This window comes from Pocillopora damicornis, chromosome 12 (assembly GCF_964200805.1).
Source record: "Pocillopora damicornis chromosome 12, jaPocDami1.2, whole genome shotgun sequence".
Lineage (NCBI taxonomy): Eukaryota > Metazoa > Cnidaria > Anthozoa > Scleractinia > Pocilloporidae > Pocillopora > Pocillopora damicornis.
Window position 1 is genome coordinate 7,634,441 of NC_142681.1, and position 23,972 is coordinate 7,658,412.

Consider the following 23,972-nt stretch of genomic DNA (forward strand, 5'->3'; position numbering starts at 1 on the left):
AAATATACTTTTCACTTCATTATTCAGATTCAACAAATAATGGATCATTTTCTGTGTTCAAGCAGCAATTAAGAGTGAATGTCAGTAAAAATCAAGGAAAATTCAAAAAACGTGGCCACGGTCAAAAAATCGATTGCGCTCATACTTTGTTAGTTTGAAGGCCTAGGTAAGTAACTGAAGGATATGAGGTTAGTTTTTTGAAATATTCCATATAACGGCAGAAAACCACGAAAAACGGTCACCCTACCGGAAGCTCGGATTTCACCTGGCGGAAACTCGAAATTTTACACTTTTCAGCTTCTCGCTACACAGACGTTTACATAGCTGTGAATCTTTCTTAAGTATAATTGAATACATTGATTCTTCCTTAGTCAAACCATGGGAATTATTTTTATCTCTGCTTATTTGTGAGCGAACTGAGACCCGATTAAGAAGACACACTTTTCTCATTTACGCGAAGGTGTAAAATAATCCAAACTCAGCGACGAAAAAAGCTGACCGGTAGTTCTTCAATTCTTCTGATATTATAACCAAAGACAGTTCAGTCATTGATTTTTATGTCTCTGGTTTTAAATCTTTAGGATCTAGTAGCACTTTTGCATGAACGCCGATCAAAATTCGATAAAATTCCAATTGAGCGCCTTTGAAATCTACAACTCTACATAACAATGCACTATTGAATAAATTAGCTCCTTGGCCAAAGTTTGTACATAAAACATGAGGGTTTTACTTTCTTAGCGGTTTGAACCTTTTAAAAATATATATTGATGTTAAATATTGTCTACATAGGTAAAACAAACTATGAGCTGAAATTAAATCTCACAGGCTCGCTCCCTAATCTGTGTCACGCACGAGCGACTTTGCTACAATTAGTACAGTAACAAACAGATATTTACATCTGTTAATTTACAATAAGTCTTATTTTAAAATATCTTACTCAACGATGTGCCAGGTTCCCCAGTTAACTTGCTGAAGTAAAAATAAAAGAAAATATCATAATAGCAATTCAAACTGAAACGATAAGAATTTATTTTATTAAGAATGAGAAGCTTTATGCCGTCGATAGCCAATCAGAAGTACCTGTTCTCACGAAAATTGCATCGTTCTTTAAGTAAATAAATCGAATTATCTTTATCTGTGAAACATTGCATCTAAAACCAGAGTTTATTGTCGGGGAACTTCATAGAACAGCGATGTCTTGCTCGTTCTTGAATATTGTTGGTGGGATTTGCGGCGCAGACGAACGCACAAGTTCTTCAACTTCCGTCACACATCTCACGCGGTGTAACAGGGATATCAAAAATCACAAAAAGTCGTTGAAATTTTCCGGAATTGAAACGGAGGTAGAATTAATTTTGGCGAGATGTGGATGTTTTCAAAAGACGGCGAATTTATGGGATATGACTATCTGTCCGGTTCATCGTGCCAAGTTAGGTTTAGGTTGGCGAAGGACAGGTAATCTTTGCACCATCCCGGAAGTTGTTTCAAGTCACTGCAAGGAGCTGAGGAAGGCACCCGCACTGGAAAAAGGAATAAATTTATTCCAATCCATGAAGATATTTGAGCTTTCAAAACAGCTCGTCCCTGTGGGCTCAGGTAAGCAACCAACTACTTGATGTTCTACCAAACAGAGACTGTCTCCAATGAATTATTTTTAGTCTATTCATTCTGATGACTTGAGATTATATGAAAGAATCATTTGTTTAAACGACGGAGAGAAATAAGTAAGGTTGATGAAGGACATTTCGTTACTTATCTCTTCATTCAGCTGTCCAATCCAATTTTTTTTATAACAACATTTATTTAATGCCTCTCATTTTTTTATGGATTGCGATTATATTAGTGTGTGCACTGTATAGTGCGCTGCACTATATAGTCCGAGTGCTTCATGGGACAAATATCCTGCATACTGCGAGGATTGGAATGTCATCTGTGGCATACGCGCAATGGAATAAATGTGATGGAATATTTTTAAGCCTGGTGAATAAATGAGAATGATGTATTATTCAGTAAGTGACACAGGCGTACTCGGAAAAAAAGAAATCCGAGTGCTCTCGGCCATCAGGAGTCAAAACTATCGACATCGTGTCAGGTTATGCCTAAGTGACACGATGAGACGGTACGGGTAGTCATCTCCAATAAACTCGTTGGCTTTTAAAAACACGCAATCTTGCTAAAATCAATTCTGGTTCAAGTCCGGAGAGTTTTTTAGGACTTCGTGCGATGTTTTATATCCTTGTTACACAGCGTGAGCAGTGTGACGAAAGCTAAGTAAGGGTAGAAATTAGCCATTGGAAGTTACTTAGCAAGTGCGTTCGTCTGCGCCGCAAATTCCACCGAGAATATTCAAGAACGAGCAAGACGTCATTGTTATGTATGTCCATTAACTTCGCCAACAACATACTCTGGTTATATGGTTAAGTAGATTTGTTTATTTAGAGAACGATGCAATATTTGCTTTTCGTGGAAACAGTTACTTCCGATTGGTTTTCGACGGCACAAAACTTCTCATACTAAATAAAATCAATTCTAATTGAGCTAGAATTACTATTAAGGTTTTCTTTTTTTTTCAGCAAGTTAACTGGGAAACCTGGCACATCTTTGAGTAAGATATTTTAAAAATACAACTTATTTAAAATCAATGGATGTAAATATCTGTTTGTTACTGTACTAATTGTAGCTAAGTCGCTCGTGCGTGACGCAGATTAGGGAGCGAGCCTGTGAGATTTAACTTCAGCTCGTGGTAATTTTGGTGTTTCATAGTTTGTTTTACCTGTGTAGACAATATTTAACATCAATATATATTTTTAAAACGCTTCAAACCGTTAAAAAAGCAAAACCCTTATGTATTTTCAATAGTGCTTTGTTATGTAGAGTTGTAGATTTCAAAGGCGCTCAATTGGAATTTTATCGAATTTTGATCGGCGTTCATGCAAAAGTGCTACTAGATCCTAAAGATTTAAAACCAGAGACATAAAAATCAATGACTGAACTGTCTTTGGTTATAATATCAGAAGAATTGAAGAACTACCGGTCAGCTTTTTTCGTCGCTGAGTTTGGATTATTTTACACCTCCGCGTAAATGAGAAAAGTGTGTCTTCTTAATCGGGTCTCAGTTCGCTCACAAATAAGCAGAGATAAAAATAATTCCCATGGTTTGACTAAGGAAGAATCAATGTATTCAATTATACTTAAGAAAGATTCACAGCTATGTAAACGTCTGTGTAGCGAGAAGCTGAAAAGTGTGAAATTTCGAGTTTCCGCCAGGTGAAATCCGAGCTTCCGGTAGGGTGACCGTTTTTCGTGGTTTTCTGCCGTTATATGGAATATTTCAAAAAACTAACCTCATATCCTTCAGTTACTTACCTAGGCCTTCAAACTAACAAAGTATGAGCGCAATCGATTTTTTGACCGTGGCCACGATTTCTTTGATTTTTACTGACAATCACTCTTAAGCCCTTTTCAACTGCATTATCATCATTAACATTTTACAGGCCTGAGGGTAACAGAGTTAACCAACAACGGTTTAGTCTTCAGTATATTAGTATCATGGAAAATACTTTGATATCACAGACTGTTACAATAGGGTTCTATGCTTAACTATATTCAAAGCAACCAAAAGGCAACCTAAAATTATGACATGATTGTCAGTAAGAAAATGCTGTCCACAAAAAAGGGAAAACCTTAAGGCAACATAATAGCAGAATTTAGAAAACGGCAACTTACACTTTTTCTTTCTGCCTGTACTCCTCTATTTGTTTCTTCATTTCTTCAATTGCCTTCTCCTTTGTGTCATTAGCTGTTTTATAATCTTGTAGCTCTTTCTCCAACCTTGTTACTTTCCCTTCACATTGTGAGTTCAAGACTTTCATTCTCATCTCAAATTCAGTCAATTGCTGGGTTACTGCCTCCTTCTCATCACTCAGTGACTTGTGTTTCTTCTTAAATTCTTCATTTTCTGCACTCAGTCTGTCCTTAGTAGCTGATGACAATCAGAAAGAAATTGCAAGATAACTATATGTGTTTCAACAACTCCTAAATACCCTTCTAGAAGCCACAGGAGAACATTTATATTGAGTTGCTGTATCCAGTATGTTCTATACGCCTTCAAAGTACACTAATGTTTCTTTCTTGGTTGCCTGTTTATGTGGATCATTTCAGTTTACCAATCATGAAATATGCAGCTTAATAAATATCCAACACTACTCACCTCCACTTAAACTACTTATCAAAATGGCTTTAAATGGCTGCATCTGCTCAATTGAATGGCTGCATCTTTTTTTTTTTTATACAGAGGTTGGAAATAGTCTTATTTAATCATTCTCCTTCTACATTAATTACTTCTTAATGAAAACCTTGACATCGCTTCAAACTCATTCCTTACCTGAAAGCTGCTGCAGCCTTTCTCTGGCTTGTATTAACACTTTCCTGTTCTTATCCTCTTTCTCCTTCAGGGATGTCTACAGTAAGTATGGAAAATGAGGCAGCATTAGTCTCTTGTTGGTTTGGTTTTATCACGAACTTAACTGTTCAATGTAGTCTTATCCAAACTGCTGTGCTCTACAGACTTCATTCATTAACCTCAAACTGCCTTAAGTGACCAAAATAACATTTCCTCTTTTCAACATCAATAAAAAATTGAATAGACTAGCAATGGGAATAAAGAAAAATACCAATAAGGGACTACAGGTTGATCCAATACCAAATCTCCATAATAACATCATAATTATACTGAAAATAGTAAAGAGAATTATTTATGAGATCTTGGGATTAAATGGATGCTACAATAATTCTTATTTACATTGTGCTGAGATGAAAGGCTATTTGAAAATTTTGCAATCATGTTTCAAATTTTCACACATCTCTTTTACCATTTTGAAGCAGTGAGTCAAAACTAATATTCTCCACACTGTTCTCTCTATACTTTCTGGGGTAAAAATGAGGAGAATCTGTTTGACAATCAGGAGCTTCCTGAATTGATGATCACTCCCATTACTCTCATGACCTTTAAAATTGATTCAAGAGTGATGATGTAGAGAGAGAAATTAGATGCCAGTCACTTTCAAGAGTTTACTAACCTTATTCTGCTCATCCAACTCTTTCAGTTTTTTGACCTCATCCATTGCAGTCTTCAACTGTTCTGTTAACTCTTTCACCTTGTTCTCTTCTGATGCCAGATCAGCAGCACCGCTAGATGCATCACCTGGTGATACTCCTTCTGCTGTGGCCTGCCCAGAGTCTTCAAATTTCTTTTTCAGTTCCTCCATTTCCTTAGTTTGTTCCTCATGTTGAGTCTTGTAATGACGAGCTATCTTTTTAAGTTTTTTTACTTCCTCATCAAAGTTCTTCACCTGTTCTGTTAGCTCTTTGATCTTGTTCTCCTGTGCAGCAACATCAACATTTTCTGCAGCTGTCACCCCAGAAGATGCAGCTTCTGCTGTTCCGTTAGCTGTGGACTGCCCAGCTTCATTGGTCTTTTTCTTGAGCTCTTCCATCTCCTTTGTTTGCTCATCAACTTGGGTCTTGTAACGACGAGCTATTCGTTTCACCTTTAGCAACCAAACATAATCCATCAGGATAAAAAATTTTCAGATACAAATGTCCCGTCACCTCTCACATATTTTGATTGCATCAATCCTTTATACCATTTGCTAATAGGCTGATCAATTCAAAGCTTCAACAACCCCCTCCTCATGGAGTCCACAAGCATTAGACTGTCATCCATGCCCTGGAGGTGAGGCATTTGAAACTTGCCTAAGTGGGGTGGGGAATTTGAAGGGCTTAAAAAAAACAATTTCAAATTCAAGGATACTGAGATACTGCCATCCAATGCTCTACCATGGAACTAAAAAAGATTTCCATGGTGCTCTAGCCCATATTCTATACTCACAAGTGATCAAATGTGTTTGGGCAAATTCTAACCTGTAGCAGGGTTGCATTCTTTTCGTTGACTTCTTTTGTCTTGGCTTCTACAGATGCCTTTAGTGATTCTACTTCCTGCTGCATTTTAGATAGTTCTTTCTGATGTTCTTCTTTCAAACTTCCCAGCTGATCAGTTGATTTTTGTGACATTGCCTGAAATAGTATTTCTAACAATAAGCATTGCACATATGTGAAGATAACACATTCAGATTAATGTGAACTTATCTCCTGACCAAAACATATGGGACAATCCCTTCTTGCCCTTCCAACTATTTTTTTTCTCTGATCAACATGAAACTTCTCCCTATAATATCTTTACATAATCCAGCAAACAGCTAATGAGGATATTCAAACTTATCAGGTAGAAGGTTTCCTCTTGATCTAACACTAAATTCTTATAACTAATTTAAAAATATGTAGCAGCTAGAGGGGAGAATTACCAATCAGATCTTGGAAGTTAAAGGGTTAAACAAAAGAAAACTTAGGTGAAATTATTCTTCATTAGATCCAGAGTTAAGTTTGTGATTTACTTCAATCTGTTATCTTGTTTACCCAAAAAAATTATTTGAACTAATCTAGAAAGGATTATGAATTTTGAAATACTTGACTACATCTCCTGTTTCCCTTTATAATTCTTTCATGCTCTAGCCACATCTAGTGCCTTTCACAACAGAATGGAGCAAAGTCAAGGCTTCCCTATTTGTTAACTATATGTCATGGCTACAGAATCAATATGTTTTGGTCTGAACAGGGCACAACAATCCAATTGCTTTTAAATTAAGACATAAGCTCTTAACCCTTTAACTCAATGATCTACTTGGTAATTCTACCCTCTAGCTTATACACATTTTGTTGTAAATCAGTTAAGAGAATTAGGGGTTACATCAAGATAACAACTCCTACGCTATAAGTTTGAGTATTCTCATTATCTGCTTCCTGGATATTGTATGGATATCGTAGGAAGAAGTAACATGCTGATCAATTCTGTGAGTTAAAGAGTTAAACTAGAAACTGATTGATTGTTAATTCTCCCCTCCAGCCGATACACATTTCCTTGTAAATTAGTTACAAGAATTTGGTGTTACATCAAGATGACAACTTCTACCCAAAAAGTTGGAGTATTGTCATCACCTGTTTCCTGGATAACGTATGAATATAATAGGGAGAAGTTGCATGCTAATCACTTTTGGGAGTTTGAGGATTTAAACCATAAATGATCCTATGATACCAAAAGATATCATACTTGGCACTGATAGTACAGAAAGTGGAACTTTACCCTTAATCCTGCTAACTCTCCTTGTGTTTTTGACAAGTCAGATTTCAAGGATTCTGTCTGAGTTCTTATTCTTTGATTATCAGCTTTCAGGCTGGATATCTGTTGCTGAAACTGTTTTTTTTCCTCTTTAATTCTCTTATACTCATCAACATCAACATCCTTGTACTGTTCTGTCAACTGTTTGATCTTTGCTGTCCAGCGCACAATCTGTTAAACAAAGTGTTGATGTTTGATTTGCCCCATTTTTCATATAACAATCAGAAGATTCTTTTCAGAAAAAATCTTTTTTTTAGTCTAAAACCTTTACTTATTCCTACTACATGCAACAATTTTGCTTTTGCCAATTAGGCCATTTAAATTTTTTTTTCAACAATTATTTCAAGAACTCCTTCCAAGTATTCAAGGCACCGTTGTATGACTTATTTTATTAGTTAATAGATAATATGTACTTATTGACTGAGTGGGAGGGCCAGATGGGAAAATATTTGCTTTGAGGAAATGATGAGTAGATTGAGTGCAGCATTGTCCATGCATCAGGACTAAGTTCCAGATATCTTCCTGTCTGGCGTGATATAACTTATTTAATAAGCCATTTGTCATCCAACCTTTGGTGTTTCTTTTCCTTCCTTGTTTCCTTCAGCTCACAGCTCGCAGGACTGTACAGGTTTGTACTGCCCTGTTTACAGCAGTGCAAAGGCCCTTACACAGGGATTTTTGTCTAATGTTTTTCAATAAAAGCCTGTCCAGGGCCTTATGGATTGTGGTGTGATAAAATTGTGTACGATACTCACACAAGAAAACATCTGAAGGAAAAGATGTTTGTTCATTGCAGTAAAAATCATTAAGTAAATACTTCAACAATTTTCTCAAGATTTAGAGTCACCACAATCAACAGGAGAGTCAAGCTATCAACTGAGAATTGCAAGCTCTCCATGGCTGTAATGCCTGGCATCTCTCTCCCTTTTGTTGATTATGATGAGCTAGACTTGCCTCATTTTTAAGAGCTGTTTTCTCGGCCAACAAAGCATCTTTCTGTGATGTAAGTGACTGCACACCATCCTTCAGAGGTTTCATCTCCCCCTCTAGTCCCTTGATCTGGGAAAAAACCATAATAACATCAAGATCAGTTTAACAAATGGACCACAATTTTCCATTGTCCATAACCTCAATGATCATAGAAATAACTTCAACAATGTTCAAAACTTATTAAGTGAAACCACAAGGCGCAACCAAGTGGTTTCACTACAAAGTGAATTAAAATAAAACAAACCTTTTCTGCAAGCTCTTTTACTGTCTTTTCAGCTCTCTCTTTTTCATTTGTCAGTACTTTATTGCTCTCAATAACTTCATTCAGTCGCTCCACTTTCTCCATGATCTCTGCATGCTGAGCTGCAGTCTGAGTGTTGATCTCTGACTGTGTTCTTTCCTCAGTCATGTTCTTCTGCAGATCTGCCACTTGTGCCTCTAAGTATTCACAGCGTTGCTGGTAGCGAATACTTTCAGACTGAGACAGTTCACACTTGGTCTCAGAGATCTCCTTTTCCCGACGAACAAATCTTTAAACCAACAAAAAGTAGTTATTCAGTATTACCCAACTGAGTTGATAACATATCGGCCACTGTTAAGAGTTTAAAGCTGACATTTTGAGCATTAGCCCTTTGTCAGAGAGATTGGAGGAACTGTAGGTTGTGTATGCAGAAAATGGAGCTACCCTATAGGTGAGAATATGGTGACGAGAAAAGAAGATAAATAATTTGAATGAAAGTAGCGATTAGTCATGTTAGGCAAACCCAAAACTAACATGGTGTTCTTTTGAAAATCTCCACAACATACAACAAGGGTTATTTTCAGTTTGAACCCTTCCCACGTTCCTTTGATATTCCATGTTAGCTTCGGATCATTGATAGCATCAGAGCAACTATGCACCTACCCCTACCCTAACCTAACAACAGTCAACTGATAAAAATTTAGGGTTAATGTTAGGTTAGGGGAGGGGTGGGTTTGCAGTAAGCTTCATATTAATTTTTTCTCTACAGAAACTTACCTTTGAAAAGCCATGAAAACAAATTTAAAACACTTTTCTTCAATACCTACCTGTATAGATGACAAATCAGATATAAAAAAGAGTAATAGTATACAAACCTGATGATTTCCCAGAGTTCTTCAATACTTTTGTTAGTCTCTTCCCCTCCATCTGCTGCCACACCCTCTTGAGGTGTCACAGGGATGTTCAACGCCATCTGTTTACTACCAGCAAGTTGGGAACTGAGCTAAAGGATGGATTGAGAATCGATTTAAAATATAGTTAATAAGCAAAAAATATATATATGTAGAATGCCAGTGTTTCTGTCTCTTTATCATCTTTTTGATACTGATAATCTTGGGTTACCTGATACAAAATTGGTCAGCTGCTATAATGCAATCTGAACATGAGTTAGTGGAAAAATAGAATCAATACAAACCTTTTCTAGTTGGCCATGAAGCATAGAGTTCTGATTCACAAGGTCAGCACAGCGAGCCTCTAGTTTTTTGGCTTCTGAAGCTTTTGCCTTTTTCTGATCCTCCCAAGACTTGGCATATTCCTCTAATTTCTGCTCTGCTGCAAGGGCACGGTCCTCTACTTCTTTAAATTTACTACTCTGTTCTTGAAGCTGGAGAAAAATAATTAAAAAAAGTTACTCACAATATCACCAGAGTGAAAGCAGTTGATAATTTATGCCATCTCTTTCCTAAAAGGTGCAAAGATGTATAGTTCATTTGAGCAATAATACAAGACTCTTGTCCAACCAGTTGAACACAGTTGTATTTGTAAATAGGTGTTAAAAAGCAAATGTTAACAGGACCTTCAAGATGCAAGCATGATAATGATAGTTTTCTTGCAGCTCAACATTATGACATTAATCACTGACTTTAATTTTCAGTACCTGTTCTTTAGCTGTGGACAAAGCTTGAACATCATTAGCATGGAGGACAAGTTCTCTCTCATACTTATCTTGAGCCTACAGAAGTAATAAAAAAGTGTATTAAATACTATTTTGGTTCTGAGCAATTGCATAGTCCTTGCAAGCATTGTAGGCTTAGTACAAAGGGGTTTAACCCTTTCACTCCCATGATCTCATTTTGTTTAGTACTTCTTGTTGCTTTCTGCCATACAATTCTAACAATTTGTTGGTTTGGAGAATTTGGTGTTTGTTCAACTAATGAACCCCTGATTGATATTTTTCTTTATTCTCATTGCGTGTCTGCTTGATACTGTATTTGATATTGTAAGGAGAAATTCTGTCTTCTCACTCACTGGAGTTAAGCAGTTAAGGTGGCTATCAACTCAAACATAAAAGTTTCATATTGGTAACTGTACTGCATGAAGACTCTAGTCTTGTCTTTTTTTAAAGTTGTCATTTGGGAATCTCAAATTATACAGTGGTTATCAGACATTTTAGCAAACAGAAAAAAATTCAAAGAAAACCACAAGTGTACATTTGTGTTATTCTCCCCCTCCCCCCTCTAAAAAAAATCATTTCAAAGTATTTCAGATTGTTCAACTTGTATTGCATGTGAATGCTGCTACATGTAAGACATTTGGGTAAGGATAAATGTTTGAGTAATCTGACTTAATGTGTGACTGTGGAGAACCAAAAATTGGGAAATCATTAAAAATTAATTTCTGTTTAACATTACCTCTGCAGCCAACATAGCCTGTTCCTTCAGTTCCTCTTTGGCTGTCATCTCAGCAGCAGTAGATGTCTGCGCCTTCTTTAAAGCTTCATCCAGCTCCCCCCTAACCTTACTCAACACGTCTCGTAAACTCTTGGTTTGTGACTCTGCTTCTCTGGTTAATTTGGCTCTTGCTGCACTGAGATCTTGGTTTGAGGCTTGAAGAGTGGCCATCTGAGATTTGTACTGGGCAATTTCTTGCTCTGCTGTCTTGAGTTTACCCTCAGTAGATCGTTTAAATTCATCACTTGCCTAAAAAATTAAAGAAAAGCTTAGCTATTTAGCCTGGATTCCATGTGATTACTACTAACAGTATAATTCTCCAGATTCACTTCCAAGATCTCCTTAGTATATCTCCTTACTGTCTGCCAAACAGTTGTTATGATGTTAGTTCTGAGAATTTGGTATTTGATTACCAATAATCCCCTTGTTGATTTTTTTTTTATTCTTGTCACTTGTCTGCTTAATAATATTGTATTGATTTGTAAGGATAAATTCTGTCTAGGTCACTCATGGGAGTTAAAGGGCTTAAATGGGGTCTGAATTATCAAGTCAACTGTGGCTCTAAATTGCAGTGTATCTCTACAATTAAATGTTTACAAAGAACTGAGACAGCTGATGGCAGACTGAATTCAGTCTGAATTCTGAAGTCTGAAGTCTGAAGTCTTAAGACTTAAAAACAATAGTTCTGTATTCCACACTAACTTACCTTGTTCAAGTCACCAAGGGCTGATTCATTGGCTTCTGACATGGATCTAAATTGTTCAACATGTTTTTTGGCTTGGTCCAATTGTTCCTCAAGGCCTGTACAAACCAACAGACAAGTTCACCACAGTATTACTAAACTCAGCATATAAAACAAAGTATATAAGTTCACCGAAGAAAAGAGGTATGAGAATTTCCCCGTCAGACACCTACTTGTCCCTGCTCATTTGCCAATTGGAAGCCGAGACGCATTTCAGACAGGTTTCAAAGTTTCAGATGTCTTTGCTGTGAATTGAAGAATGATTCCAAAGAGAACATTGTCAGAGCTCACCTTTGATTTTTACCTCTGCAGTGCTTAATTTCAACTCAAATTCCTGAATCTTGATGGTGTACTGTTCTTCAACTTCTTTTCTGATCCTCTCTTCATCAGCTAAGAGAAGTTAAGTAACATCATAACACATCTGATTATGTTAATTGAGGAATTTGGATCATAAAAATATACTTTCCAATGACTATTTTAAAAACAAATTAAACTGGAAACAAGTATGCTGTTCTAAATTAGACAAAATCACTGAAAACTTTGAAATACATAATTCAAAATCTTGGAGTGTGAAACACCTTTTATTAGACAAAAAAAAGGCATTTATTTCCATATTTCATGATTCAAGAACAGAAAAAATAGCTTGAAGTGCATTCATGGCAGACATTTTCCACAGATATGGCTCAGAATTGTCCATGAGAAGTCACCAAAAGTGTTTACATTTAGTTGGTTCTGTCCACAACAAAAAGGCTCCAGTCACCACACAGGTGCTGAATTGTAAGCTTCCAACACTTTTAATAAGGCATCTACATACATTTGGCCAAAAAAGAGACTGAAATGAAACACTCACCTTCTTGGAGAGAACTCGTATCTTTTCCTAAAATGTCAGCTATTCGTCTTTCAGCAGCTTGCAGTTGGGCTTCAGCTTGAGTACACTATGTGAAAAAAAATAAAATGATTGACATATTTGGGTTGTCAAAAAGGAAAATTTATAGCATTAGTGAAACATCCTGTTTGTTGTATGTGTTTAGGTCACCTTATTATTATTAATATCAACCATTCCTATGAGCCACAACAGAAGCTTAAAGTGGAAACCTTCACAAGCTTCTGGCCACAAATAATATCAACATCCATTCCAACTTTAAGTTTTTGTAAGGCTTCAAAAGCCTTCAAGTCTCTATGTTTGTTCAAGTAATACATTTGACTGTATACCAGCAAATCAAGCTAATAGCCACTGATCAGATCCTCATTTTAAGAGCTGCAGTACAAACATTTCTTTGCCTGCAAGAGGGCTTGAGCAAAGCAAGCCAGCCTGAGGTCTACACTTAGTCTAACAGACACGTCACAGATCTTTTGCCCACTGGCTTTGTCCAACGCCTCAAACTTCCTCACTGCTGAAGAAAAGCTGGTGCCATGGCCCTTAATTAATGGTGAGGGCTTCCTACCAGGCTGGTCATACTTTAGTCCTTGTTACACTGGGTTTCACTGCACTGAACTTTAAAAAGTCAACAACACTTACTCTGAGCTGCACTGAGTCAACATCCCTGGTTGAAGTTAGCAGCTGTTCCCTTGCTTGCTGGTGAGTTTTTATCTCTGCATTCAGTTGTGATTGTAGTTCTTGAACACGGTTCTGTTTTTTTAAACAAATTTTTTCCCCATTTTCTGCATAAGTAATGTATCTCATAGAAGACAATATTTATTTCAACTTTCCAAACTTTACATTTTACATTAGCTGGGTTAACAAAAGCAGAACTCATCAAGTATCCTCAATTATTAAAGCTGGATTGACAAGTTAAAGTTACTGTCAGTTAACAAAATCTGGTAAAAATTTTTTTTTTTGGCTCTTTAGTGAGAGAAAGCAATTAACTTTAATTTGCCAGAAAAATTGTAAAATCCTAATAAGAATGCAAGATACAGATGAAAGAATGTTTTAGGGAACCTGTACCAAAGAGTAAAAGGTGTCATAATCCTAAAGGCCTCCAGCAAAGTGATGACCTTTTCTGCCAACTTTTGTGCAGGATCTGTATATTTTGTTTACATTGCACAACAAAGAGAATTGTTGGCACATTTTGCACAACATTGACAAATAAGAGTCCAAAATGAGAAAAGTTGTCAGAGAGTAAATAAGAAAGTACAAAAACAATTATAGCAATAGCCATTTCTCACCTGCCAGGTATCAATGACACTCTTGTGATGCTTGTCTTCAGATTCCAGCTTCCTCTTCAGTAGATTTACTTCACGCTGTAAGGTCTCAACTTGAGAACCAAGTCTTGTTCTTGCCTCAAACTCAGACCTCTCTAAGTTATTCTATAATGAAGAGTATACAGGTGAAATCATTGGGTGGGGAGTTCCAAATGATTTGACATACTCATGGTAATGTGGTATCATCAACTGAGTGATAACATAAATTGGCCACCATAAAGAGTTTTAAACCTGAAGGTTTGAGCATTAGCCCCTCATCAGAGCGGATGACTCATTTGATTAAACCACTTTACCCTGTTATACTCCCCCACCCATGAAGCACCAAAGTTTCTTTAGAAAGTAACCCCCTTTGACATATATACTCATGGTCAACTTAACAGAACCTGACATGATGAAATAGATTCATGGCAGCTATAATGTAAGGAACTTACTAGATATGACGGTTGCATCAACCTGTGTTTTGAGTGATTTATTTACATTTCTGACTAACCTGAAGAGTCTGTAGATTTGTGACCAGAACATTTTGTGATTTCTGATGTTCCAACAAGCTTTTGTTTTCCTGCATTAGACGAACTTCTGACTCCTTCATCATGGCTTTCTCTGCTTTCAGATTTTCACAAGTGACCTGAAATTTAATGAGAAAACAGAATGCTCCATAAGGATCAGCAACCATCAGTTTCGGAAAATAATACTGTCACCTTTTACTACAAAGTATGGTACTTGTTTTAATTAACCACTAAAAGAAATTAATCATCTATGCTCTATCACTTCATCATTATAAATTGTGTGATGCATTTAGTTAAAGAATAATCAACATGCAGCATGTTGTAAGTGACTCCAGCCTGCTTCAGTAAGTTGCACTAACTTTTCACCTACAATAAGAAGACATAATCCATGGTTTAAGCTGTAAATGGGTGATGTTTTGTTGAGGTTTCCTACAGCTCTATGTATCTTATTCTCATAACAAGCAAATGACGATGTTAACAGGTCATAAAATGTGACCTTTCACATTTGTGTGTAACTTTTCTAGGAAATAGAGAAAATACATACCTTTTTACATGATACATATAAGTAAAACAGGTAAGAAACAGGCTAATGAACTTTTCAAAGAGCTCATTCTGATCAACCAAATGGATCACTACACAGCTCATTAAAAATTGGGACAGTTCTGTGTACATTTTAGCCTTAAGTGTTAAAAATTGTTCTCTCACAGCAAAATTACAACTAAGTAAAGAAACCCACCTCAAGTTTATTTAACTTTTCTTTAGTGTTTGTCAGTTCCTATTTAAAAAAGAAACAATACAAGAACAATGATGTCTAGGACACAAACCATTTCATGTACTCATCTACAGTATGCATAGAAAATTTTTAAGGGAAGAGGCTCTTTCGTGCCTTTTTCACTCCCAAATCTTTATTTCCACTGCTGACAAACCATCTGGTAAGTATTTTTTAATGAGTAATCTTCCACTAGTCCAGCTTTCCACAACAATTTCTTTAAAAACATTCAAAGATGTGACATACTGACACAACACGTTGCTAGATGCAGACTGAGGTGAAAATTCCTTGATCAAACTAACTAAACTGACCAGCCAAGTCTAACTTGATTTCAAGGCTTTTTCCTTCATTTTAACTTAAAAGTAAATGCAGTTAATATGCCTTTTTGTTAAAACAAAATGAAAAGGATCTGCAATAAAAATGGACCAATGGAGCTGTAATTAGTTCATAAACTACTGACAGTAACTGCAGTAACTACAACTGGTTTATAAGCTATATAAATCTGTCTGAATTTTTCATGAAAGTTGTCTATTAAAAGGCACTTTTTAACTGATCTCAATCTTTGGTTACTCCTCTTAAACCTGGTATATTAACACACCTGTGACACACTGTCAAGAGTGGCTTGCAACTTGCTGAGTGCCGTCTGCAAGCTATGAGACTTCTCAGACGCAGCTGATGCTTCTTTCTTGAAAGCCTCAGAGTTTGACTTTAGCATTCCATAGCGTTCCTCAGCAAACTCCAGCTGTGGCAAGAGAATGTAAAATTGTTAAGCTGGATTCATGAAATCATTGAATAAATGATAAAAATACCACACTATCTTCTTTCTTACCTCCTGGGTTGGTATAGACAAAATTTTCAGCTGTGACTTGAAGTTTTTTTTTTAGTATTATTATCATGAGAATTAACTGAAAGTGTAAACATTTGAAGACAAAGGCTTTTAAAAAGTTCATATTTCCTGAAAATATTGATGGAATACTTGTAAACAAGGGATACTTTCCTTCCAAAAAAGGTTGGCTAGAGATTAACAAAAAAATACATGAAATTTGTTCTCTGATCAACAGCAGTTTTTCTGAAACATGTTAAACTCACAAGAAGGAAAGAAATTTATAAAACTCACCTGAGACTTCAATCTGGCATTACTTCCATTTAACTCAAGATTCTCAGCTTGTAATTTATCTCGTAGCTCATTTGATTTCCTTTAAAAAAAAAAAAAAGTAACACGTAAGACATTTCAGGAAAAAAATTTACACTTTGGAAAGAAAGTCTGAACTAGCTCTCTTCTTTCATGTTAAATTATAAGGAATGAAATGATCATCAGAGGTTAGCTGTCAAAGTGAGAATATTTTTCAGGCTTCCTTCTGTATTTCTTTGACTGCAGCTCATTTGAAAGGATCACCTCACTACCTAATCAGATTCTATTACATGAACAAAGAACCACTGAAAATTTCTATGCTCAAAATACACAGCCCAAAAAAAAAAAAGGAAAATATATCATAAATTTACAAGGATATCTTGTTTCAATGTAGTTAATGTATTTATAAACATTCAACCTTTTAAAATATCAAGAAGGAAAAATATCAATTAGGAGATTATTAATTGATCAAATACCTAATTCTCCAAACTAGCATCATAAGAACTGTATGGCAGACAGTATGAGAAATTATTACTTGAGGAGATCTTGTAAATAGTCTCACATGCTTTCTGAGCTTGCTCAGGAATAACACAGGGAAATGAGGACTACAAGTATGTGACATACACTGTATTAAAGGTGCCCAATTCATCTGTTATAATTATAGTAGCAGTCATTATTATATATGGTTTTGACCAGACATTACATACAGCAGGACTGTAACTCTTCGAAAGGCATGGTTAAAAACTTACTCCTCAGCTTGCGTTCTCTCACTTTTGTAAGTTTCAAAGTGTCTCTGTAGTTCTTTTAGAGCTACTTTAGTTTCCTCTAGTTCTGCACTTGATTTATCAGGGGTCTTGAGTAATGGAGAAGATACCAAAACAGATGGGTCAAGGTCTCCTGTAGGGATCTGAAATTCAGGAATAACATGGATTGTAAACTGATGGGAATTCAAAATTCAGGATACCAAATCTCGATGGAACTATTCAAAGAAAGCTATACCTTAAGAAGGAAGTCGGTTATGAGGATTTGAGTCAGTATTCCAATGCAGAACTTTTTAGGGGGTTAGGTAACAGTATTTAAGGAAATTAATTAATAATATGTAACCTGTTTACAGTCATATTCATGTCTGTGTTACTTATTTCAACAAGAAAAAATTGGAAAACAGTCAAGGAGGATTAAAAATAGTTGCTCCTTACTGGAGTTTGTCCACTATTGGCTAACAGAACACGGTACATGTCACGTTGCCTGATCACAGCCTCAACCTGTTAAGGAGAACAAACCACAAAATTAGATTGATGAGGAAACTGCGTGGTAATAGTGCTGACGATAGAGTTGGGAGATGGTGCATCAGCTTCTTGATATACAGTAGTAAATGTCATTAATACAAACCATATTCATTTGCCTCTCTCTTGATTCCTTAAGAACTTCAACTTCCTTCAATGACATGTCCAATTGATTCTGTAACCCCTTCATACTGGTTAAAAGAGATTTAAATTTAGCACTTTATACAATATAACAAATGTTGATTAACAATGCATTGCATTTGAGAAAATCAAAGTCAAAACAGAGCAATACAAGAAGAGAAATATCCTTTAAAAAATTTACATGTCATGCAACTCACATGTCTTCCCCTTCCTTCTTTTCTTTCTCTTCACTTAATTCCCTGATAACTCCCAGAAGTTTCTGATTTTGCTGTTGAAGTTCCTCTATACTCCTGTCAGAGATTAAATGATGATATTTGAAGAAGGGAATAATGGCAACATATATATGTGCTGACCCTTTACACCCTAATATCAGTATCCATATTCTCTATACTCCTTTCTACCCACTTCCTTTAGTACTGACAAGGAGAATTTGCTAAACAATCAAAGCTCCATGGTTGGTGATTATTTCTTTTATTCTCATGATCTTAATGAGTTATTCAGCAGTTTTACCGTAAGGAGAAATTAAATGCTGGTCACTCATAGGGTTTAAGGTGTTAAACATTTACAATACTGCCACTGATGTTGGGGAAAGGGCCACTATCAGATACTACTGTACCTGGCACTGTGCAATTTTTATTTGTCAGTTTGTTTGGATGTGGGCACCACAACATTATCAAGGAACTGGATATATCACCTGATCACAATCCTACAATTGTTCTACAATCTGGAGAATTCTATCTCATGAAATTTGACAAGAACTATTGTGAGGATTTATAAATTCAAAATATTGTTGAGACTTTAGCTTGTTTACCTGAAAGTAACAAGGTGTTCAGAGATGACTTGTGATGAGCTGGTGACCTCAGCGCTTGACATGGGAGGCAAACTCAACTCAGAGCTGACCACCCCTCCTCTTGCCTCCTCACATTCTTTCAATAGGACCTGTACCTGAAGGCAAAAGTACCACCAAAGAAGTGAATCCTTTATTTGTGAATTCCTGTTATTCCCATCCAACAACACTAATCTTTACATTGTCTTTTGCTTGAATATCAAGAGATTTTTGACCTCTTCAGGTGGAAAAGACAACATCCTACACACAGGTTGGTATTTACAATCAACAAAGATATGGATCCAAACTCACGATAAAGCAATTTTGGGAAGCAAAAAGGAGAATGGGTATTGATAAGCTATACTTTTGTTGGTAAGAGCACATCAGGTTGTTTAGAAGAAGATACATAAACAGTGATTACAGTGACAGAAGATACATAAACAGTGATTTGGCCTCGACATTCATCAATTTTGCTACAGAGGGGATTGCTACTGAAGCAGGAGTACTTATCAGACAAAGGGCTTTTGCAGTAAGGGCACCTGTTGAGAAAGGACATTCAAAGTGGATAGGGCTTACTATAAAGGGGTTACTTGTTGATAGGAGGGTGCTTGATCATTAAGAGGTTCTTACATTGAAAGCTTCTGATTCCCACAAACCTGTTGACTTAGGTCAGCAGAAAGATTCTTCAGTCTGTCATTCTCTCTTTTCAGATGTCCACTCTTTTTGGTAGCCTCATCAGCAATTACTTTAGACTCTTCATTTTCCTTCAATAAAAATAGTGACAGATGTTAAAAAAGGAAACAACTCAAGCCAAAAAGACACACAAACTGTTGCAAAATTCATCAGCTTAGTTTTTCTTTGATTTATAACCTGAGAGAGAGGTGTGAAGGGAATTATTCTCTTTGGAGGTTTACAGGGGGGGGCATTATCAGAGACATGGTATCTATTTGGGAGGGGCACTCTGTTTTTCAAAAATGGATTTCTTCAAGCTAAAACAGACAGCAGGGCCAACACTTTTGCATGGAAATAACATTTGAGAAACTAAAAGAAAAGCACCAGGCTTGTCAGAGGAAACAATGTGATGTGAGCATTCCTAAGATACATAAACAGTGACTTGGCTTCAACATTCATCAATTTTGCTACAGAGGGGATTCCTACTGAAGCAGGAGTACTTATCAGACTAAGGGCTTTTGCAGTAGGGGCACCTGTTGAGAAAGGACATTCAAAGGGGAAAAGGGCTTAATATAAAGGGATTACTTGTCGATAGGAGGGTGCTTGGTCATTAATCATCACTTTACTTACATTGCTATTGTTCATTTACAAGCAAGTTCACAGATTAAAATGTAATACAGATATATAAAAATCTGCTCACCACAAGAGCTGAATCCAGTCTCCTTGACAGTTGATCCACACTGTTTAATGCCTGCTCATAATCTCTTCTCTGTTGTTGAAGCACTGGTGCCTTCTCCTCAATTTCCTACAGTATCAATTATCAAAATGTTTCTTCTTGTACTCAATTACAATTAATATAATGAAACAATGAAAGCAAAGAGGAAAGAAGAGACATAACAATTTAAGCAAGAAAACAAGACAAAATCCTTGAAGTGACATGCAGTATAACAGATGATACTTCACTTTAAGACTGCAGTATAAGGAAAATGGAAAACTCATGACAAAGGGAATGTTTTCATGCCATTAACTAAATCACTGATCTGTACCAGATTTACCTTCAGTATCTGATCCAGGTACTGTTTTAGTCTGATATTCTCATCTTTTTCTTGCTGCAATGCATCAGAGACTTCCACATATTGACTATAAATCTGCAAAATACAAATTAAGCATGTCAATCACAACTATTGCTTTTCTGACACAAATTGCAAACTACTATGTGAAGATATAAATAAATGTGTTCAGTCTTCTTCAGTTTACAGTGATCCCATTGATTTAACAGAAAAACAAGGAGACTTTCCTTTTAATAGTTCACTAACATCTGATGTAAGGAAAATTAACAAGGTTACCACTGAACTGTCCCACAAAAAGGGAAAATAAATTCATTAGACTAAGTATCAACCTGGGTAAGAGTCATTCCAGACTTCATAAACGAACTTGTTGCTGCAGCAGTTGGTGAAAGTGTGCTCAGCTCTACCGGAGTTAAAGGTGCTGTACCTGAAAAGAGTTGGAAACATGTCAAAGATAACGTAACTGGATGAATACCCAAACCATTTGATGACCGTTGTTGGTGCTTGAAGGGATAAAAATTAGATCACAATAGGAGAGAAATTGGAAGAAACCATATGTCTGTCCAGAGTGCTTGTTTACATAAGTTTTAGCAGGGAGGGTCAAAAGCCTCTTTCAACAAAATAAACTACAAAGACTGATTGATTGATGATGGTGTTCATTTACTGTAGGTATTTGATATTACCATGACTGAAATTAACCCTTTCACTCCTGTGAAAGTAATTCTCCTTACTGTCTGTCTTGAGAGTGTATGAAGAAATTCCATCTTAATCACTTATAAGAGTTCTAATGCAAAATTGAGAGGGAAACTTATTTGCAATTAAGGAAACTAATACTACAGCAGTGCTAAATTTTTAAGGTTCTGGAAATTAATATGCTTTCAACTCCAATTTTCAATCCACACCAAGTAAGAAGTGCTCTTACCATTTGGACTATGACTATGACTATGACTATGACTATAACTCACTCTCTCTTGCGTGTGAAAACCAGCCTTAAAGGTTTGTAACTGTTCAAGAGTTTAATTTTACCTCTTTGTCTTGCAGCTGCTAATAAATCATTGGCATTCTCAAGCTCCTTGTCTAGTTTGTTGATCTTTTCCTCTGTTGAAGAAAACATTAATTTTTTTAAAAAATCCTTATTTCTGACTAATTTTTACCAACCTCCTCCTCCATCTAAGATCTGAGTGCGCAAGTCAACATTATTTCAAAAAATGGGCTATAGTTACCAAGTTCTTTAACTTTCTCCAAATGGGAATTCTCCTGTTCCTTGAATCTGCTATCAAGTTCGAGTCGACCTAAGAATTTCAAGAAGAGAGTAAGCACTCCATAATTTTCTTAACCATTCAACTGCTATGAGTGACCAAAACAGAGTTTCTCCTTACAACATCAATACAATATCAAGCAGACAAGTGGTGAGAATAAAGAAAAATATCAATTAAGGGATTACTAGTTGATCTAATACCAAATTCTCAAAGCTGACATCATATGAACTATATGACAAACAGTAGGGAGAATTACTACTGAGATCTTGGGAGTGATAGGGTTAAGAGTCAATTATAACCTGCATGGATGTTTTTTAAAGCTGACTTCAGGTTAGAATGGTTTTAAACAACAGTGGATTGTTTCATACTTTCCTTTGTTTAACCTTCAACTCCCAAGAGTGACCGAGACAGAATTTTCTGCTAACAATGTTGATACAATATCAAGCACACAAAAAGAAAAAGAAAATACAATACACAATATCAAGTAGGAAAAAAGAAAAATATAAATTGGGGAATTATGACTTGATCCAGTACAAAATTCTCTAAACTAACATCATACAAATTGTATAACAGACAGTAACGAGAATTACTAGAAACAATAAGGATTATCGTGTGATTGACATACAGTATCCCAATAACAAAGGTAAAAACATACATATTGTATATCAAACTAGTTTAAGTTTATTTTACTCTAGACTTAATTTAAAACTGAAAAAAAAACCAACAACAACAAAAACAACAGCTGCAGTTACTTACTTTCATTAGATTCTTTTAGTAGCTTTTGAAGTTCTTCAAATGCTGTTAGAAGTTCTTCACTTTTCTTCTTTGCTTCATCTGCACTATCCTAATGATAAAATTACTCACAAAGTTATAATCATGATCTCTTTTTTACTGAAATAAGATGCTCTTTTTGGATCAAAGGTGTGTTAAATAGAGAATAATCCATGGGCACAAAAAGACATGGAATTTCTCTTCAAGTGTTCTACTCAATACATTTGCAGCTCACAAATGAGTACAGGGAACAAGTAAGATGTTGAGTTGAACACAAGAAGAGAAATTCCATACACCTGTATTAACAAGCAACTATGTATTATTTTGTTCCTTATATAAGCACAAGAGGCTTTCACAAACAAGAAAAGTTGGCTTTATTCATGAATGAAAAAATAGGATCAACAATTCCTGCAAAAAGTTGGAAGGTTCAGTTGATAAGCCATATCAAACACACATGCAAAATTATTGTATTTTTTTCACATGGGTTGTTATGGCTTTTCTCAGGGCTGGAAATCCTTGTATAACACTACAGTTTGTATAATAAGTGAGGGTGGCAAAGAGTGGGGGGGAGCCTGATCCCATTTCATGCCTGAATTTTGAAAAAAATATTCTTGTGTGACAAATACCATAAACTGTGTTTCACATGTCACAGATTTAGAAGGGAAAACTTCAAATTATTCATCTTGTGTGCAATGTTGTAGGAAAATCTTCAGGTTTTCCCAAATGCAAGGAAACATTCACAGGTCATGTCTTCAGGAGGCCTCATGAATGTTAGTTCATAAATACATAAAACACGCTCACATTTCTGTAAAATTCACTCTTCACACATTAAGCCTTAATCACACGTCAGGTACAGCTGTATAAACCCTTTGCCAACCTCTTAAATGGTAGAGAGTCAAATATTCCAAGAAAAATCACCTTATAAAGTACTGCCAGCTTTGACTGTGAAGCTAGTTCTGTTTTGAAGTGGTCATCCTGCTTAATCAACTGCTCACGAGCCTGCAAACAAAACTATACATTAGTAACATAGTACATACCTGTAACTAACTGAGTTTAAGGTCTGTACTGTAAGTTAAGGACCAAGTTTTTTTCTGCTTGGGCCATAAATCCTAGAAGAAAACCTTGGAACTTACAGTATAGATCAAGACAACAAGATTAGTGAGATATTACACATATTTCTGGCTTCAAATGGTGACGAAAAGATGTAGATTCAATAAACCTTTAAATTCAGCAGGCCATACAGGAAAATGCAGAATAAACATTGTAAGAAATATATGTAGGACAGTAAGGAGAATTACATTAATTTTGTACTTAATCAAATGCATGTTAAAAGGCATGGTCCTCAGAACCCTCACCGCTTGTAGCTGCTGCATGTAGCTCACAACTTTGCTGTTTGTCTCATTACTCTGTTCCTTTAATGTCTCTGATGAAGCTTTAAGATGAGAAAGCTGAAAGATGCAATAGCAAAACATCATTGTACACCCAAAAACTTATAGAAAAGCATAAAGTTATTAACTGCATGCAAAAAGCTGTTCACAACATTGAATTTGTGAAGCACTTTGTAGTGCAGAGTATTCCTAAAACTAATGAACCTCTTACCTCTTCAGTTCTCTGATCCAACAGTGTTTGAAGTTCCAATACTTGGGATGACTAAAAAGTAACATTATTACATCAATTTTGTAAAAAC

General features: G+C 36.0%; 2 protein-coding genes across 3 annotated transcripts in view; one reads left to right on the top strand and one right to left on the bottom strand.

Annotated features, from left to right (window-relative positions):
- LOC113685875 (nucleoprotein TPR) overlaps window positions 1-23,972 on the bottom strand; it is a 37,503-nt gene that overhangs the window by 9,727 nt on the left and 3,804 nt on the right. For both annotated transcript variants that reach the window (XM_089189193.1, XM_089189192.1), the window contains exons 8-42: window positions 23,885-23,935; window positions 23,641-23,733; window positions 23,204-23,284; window positions 22,271-22,358; window positions 21,479-21,547; window positions 21,282-21,353; window positions 20,588-20,682; window positions 20,244-20,336; window positions 19,889-19,993; window positions 19,173-19,280; window positions 18,502-18,635; window positions 17,888-17,980; window positions 17,656-17,740; window positions 17,463-17,528; window positions 17,016-17,173; window positions 16,252-16,330; window positions 15,733-15,876; window positions 15,102-15,140; window positions 14,350-14,484; window positions 13,824-13,964; window positions 13,177-13,287; window positions 12,508-12,592; window positions 11,949-12,047; window positions 11,622-11,716; window positions 10,877-11,164; window positions 10,123-10,197; window positions 9,661-9,849; window positions 9,341-9,468; window positions 8,469-8,754; window positions 8,189-8,293; window positions 7,199-7,405; window positions 5,923-6,075; window positions 5,079-5,549; window positions 4,385-4,460; window positions 3,727-3,982 (exon numbers count right to left, since the gene is read on the bottom strand). In XM_089189193.1, the coding sequence (XP_089045319.1) occupies window positions 3,727-3,982; window positions 4,385-4,460; window positions 5,079-5,549; window positions 5,923-6,075; window positions 7,199-7,405; window positions 8,189-8,293; window positions 8,469-8,754; window positions 9,341-9,468; window positions 9,661-9,849; window positions 10,123-10,197; window positions 10,877-11,164; window positions 11,622-11,716; window positions 11,949-12,047; window positions 12,508-12,592; window positions 13,177-13,287; window positions 13,824-13,964; window positions 14,350-14,484; window positions 15,102-15,140; window positions 15,733-15,876; window positions 16,252-16,330; window positions 17,016-17,173; window positions 17,463-17,528; window positions 17,656-17,740; window positions 17,888-17,980; window positions 18,502-18,635; window positions 19,173-19,280; window positions 19,889-19,993; window positions 20,244-20,336; window positions 20,588-20,682; window positions 21,282-21,353; window positions 21,479-21,547; window positions 22,271-22,358; window positions 23,204-23,284; window positions 23,641-23,733; window positions 23,885-23,935 (4,553 nt within the window). The remainder of the gene's footprint in view (window positions 1-3,726; window positions 3,983-4,384; window positions 4,461-5,078; window positions 5,550-5,922; window positions 6,076-7,198; window positions 7,406-8,188; window positions 8,294-8,468; window positions 8,755-9,340; window positions 9,469-9,660; window positions 9,850-10,122; window positions 10,198-10,876; window positions 11,165-11,621; window positions 11,717-11,948; window positions 12,048-12,507; window positions 12,593-13,176; window positions 13,288-13,823; window positions 13,965-14,349; window positions 14,485-15,101; window positions 15,141-15,732; window positions 15,877-16,251; window positions 16,331-17,015; window positions 17,174-17,462; window positions 17,529-17,655; window positions 17,741-17,887; window positions 17,981-18,501; window positions 18,636-19,172; window positions 19,281-19,888; window positions 19,994-20,243; window positions 20,337-20,587; window positions 20,683-21,281; window positions 21,354-21,478; window positions 21,548-22,270; window positions 22,359-23,203; window positions 23,285-23,640; window positions 23,734-23,884; window positions 23,936-23,972) is intronic.
- Window positions 159-2,607, top strand: LOC149036308 (uncharacterized). The gene is made up of 2 exons (XM_089188830.1): window positions 159-1,596; window positions 2,574-2,607. Exons 1-2 carry the CDS (start codon window positions 1,194-1,196, stop codon window positions 2,579-2,581), a joined length of 411 nt encoding a protein of 136 aa, XP_089044956.1. The 5' UTR covers window positions 159-1,193; the 3' UTR covers window positions 2,582-2,607.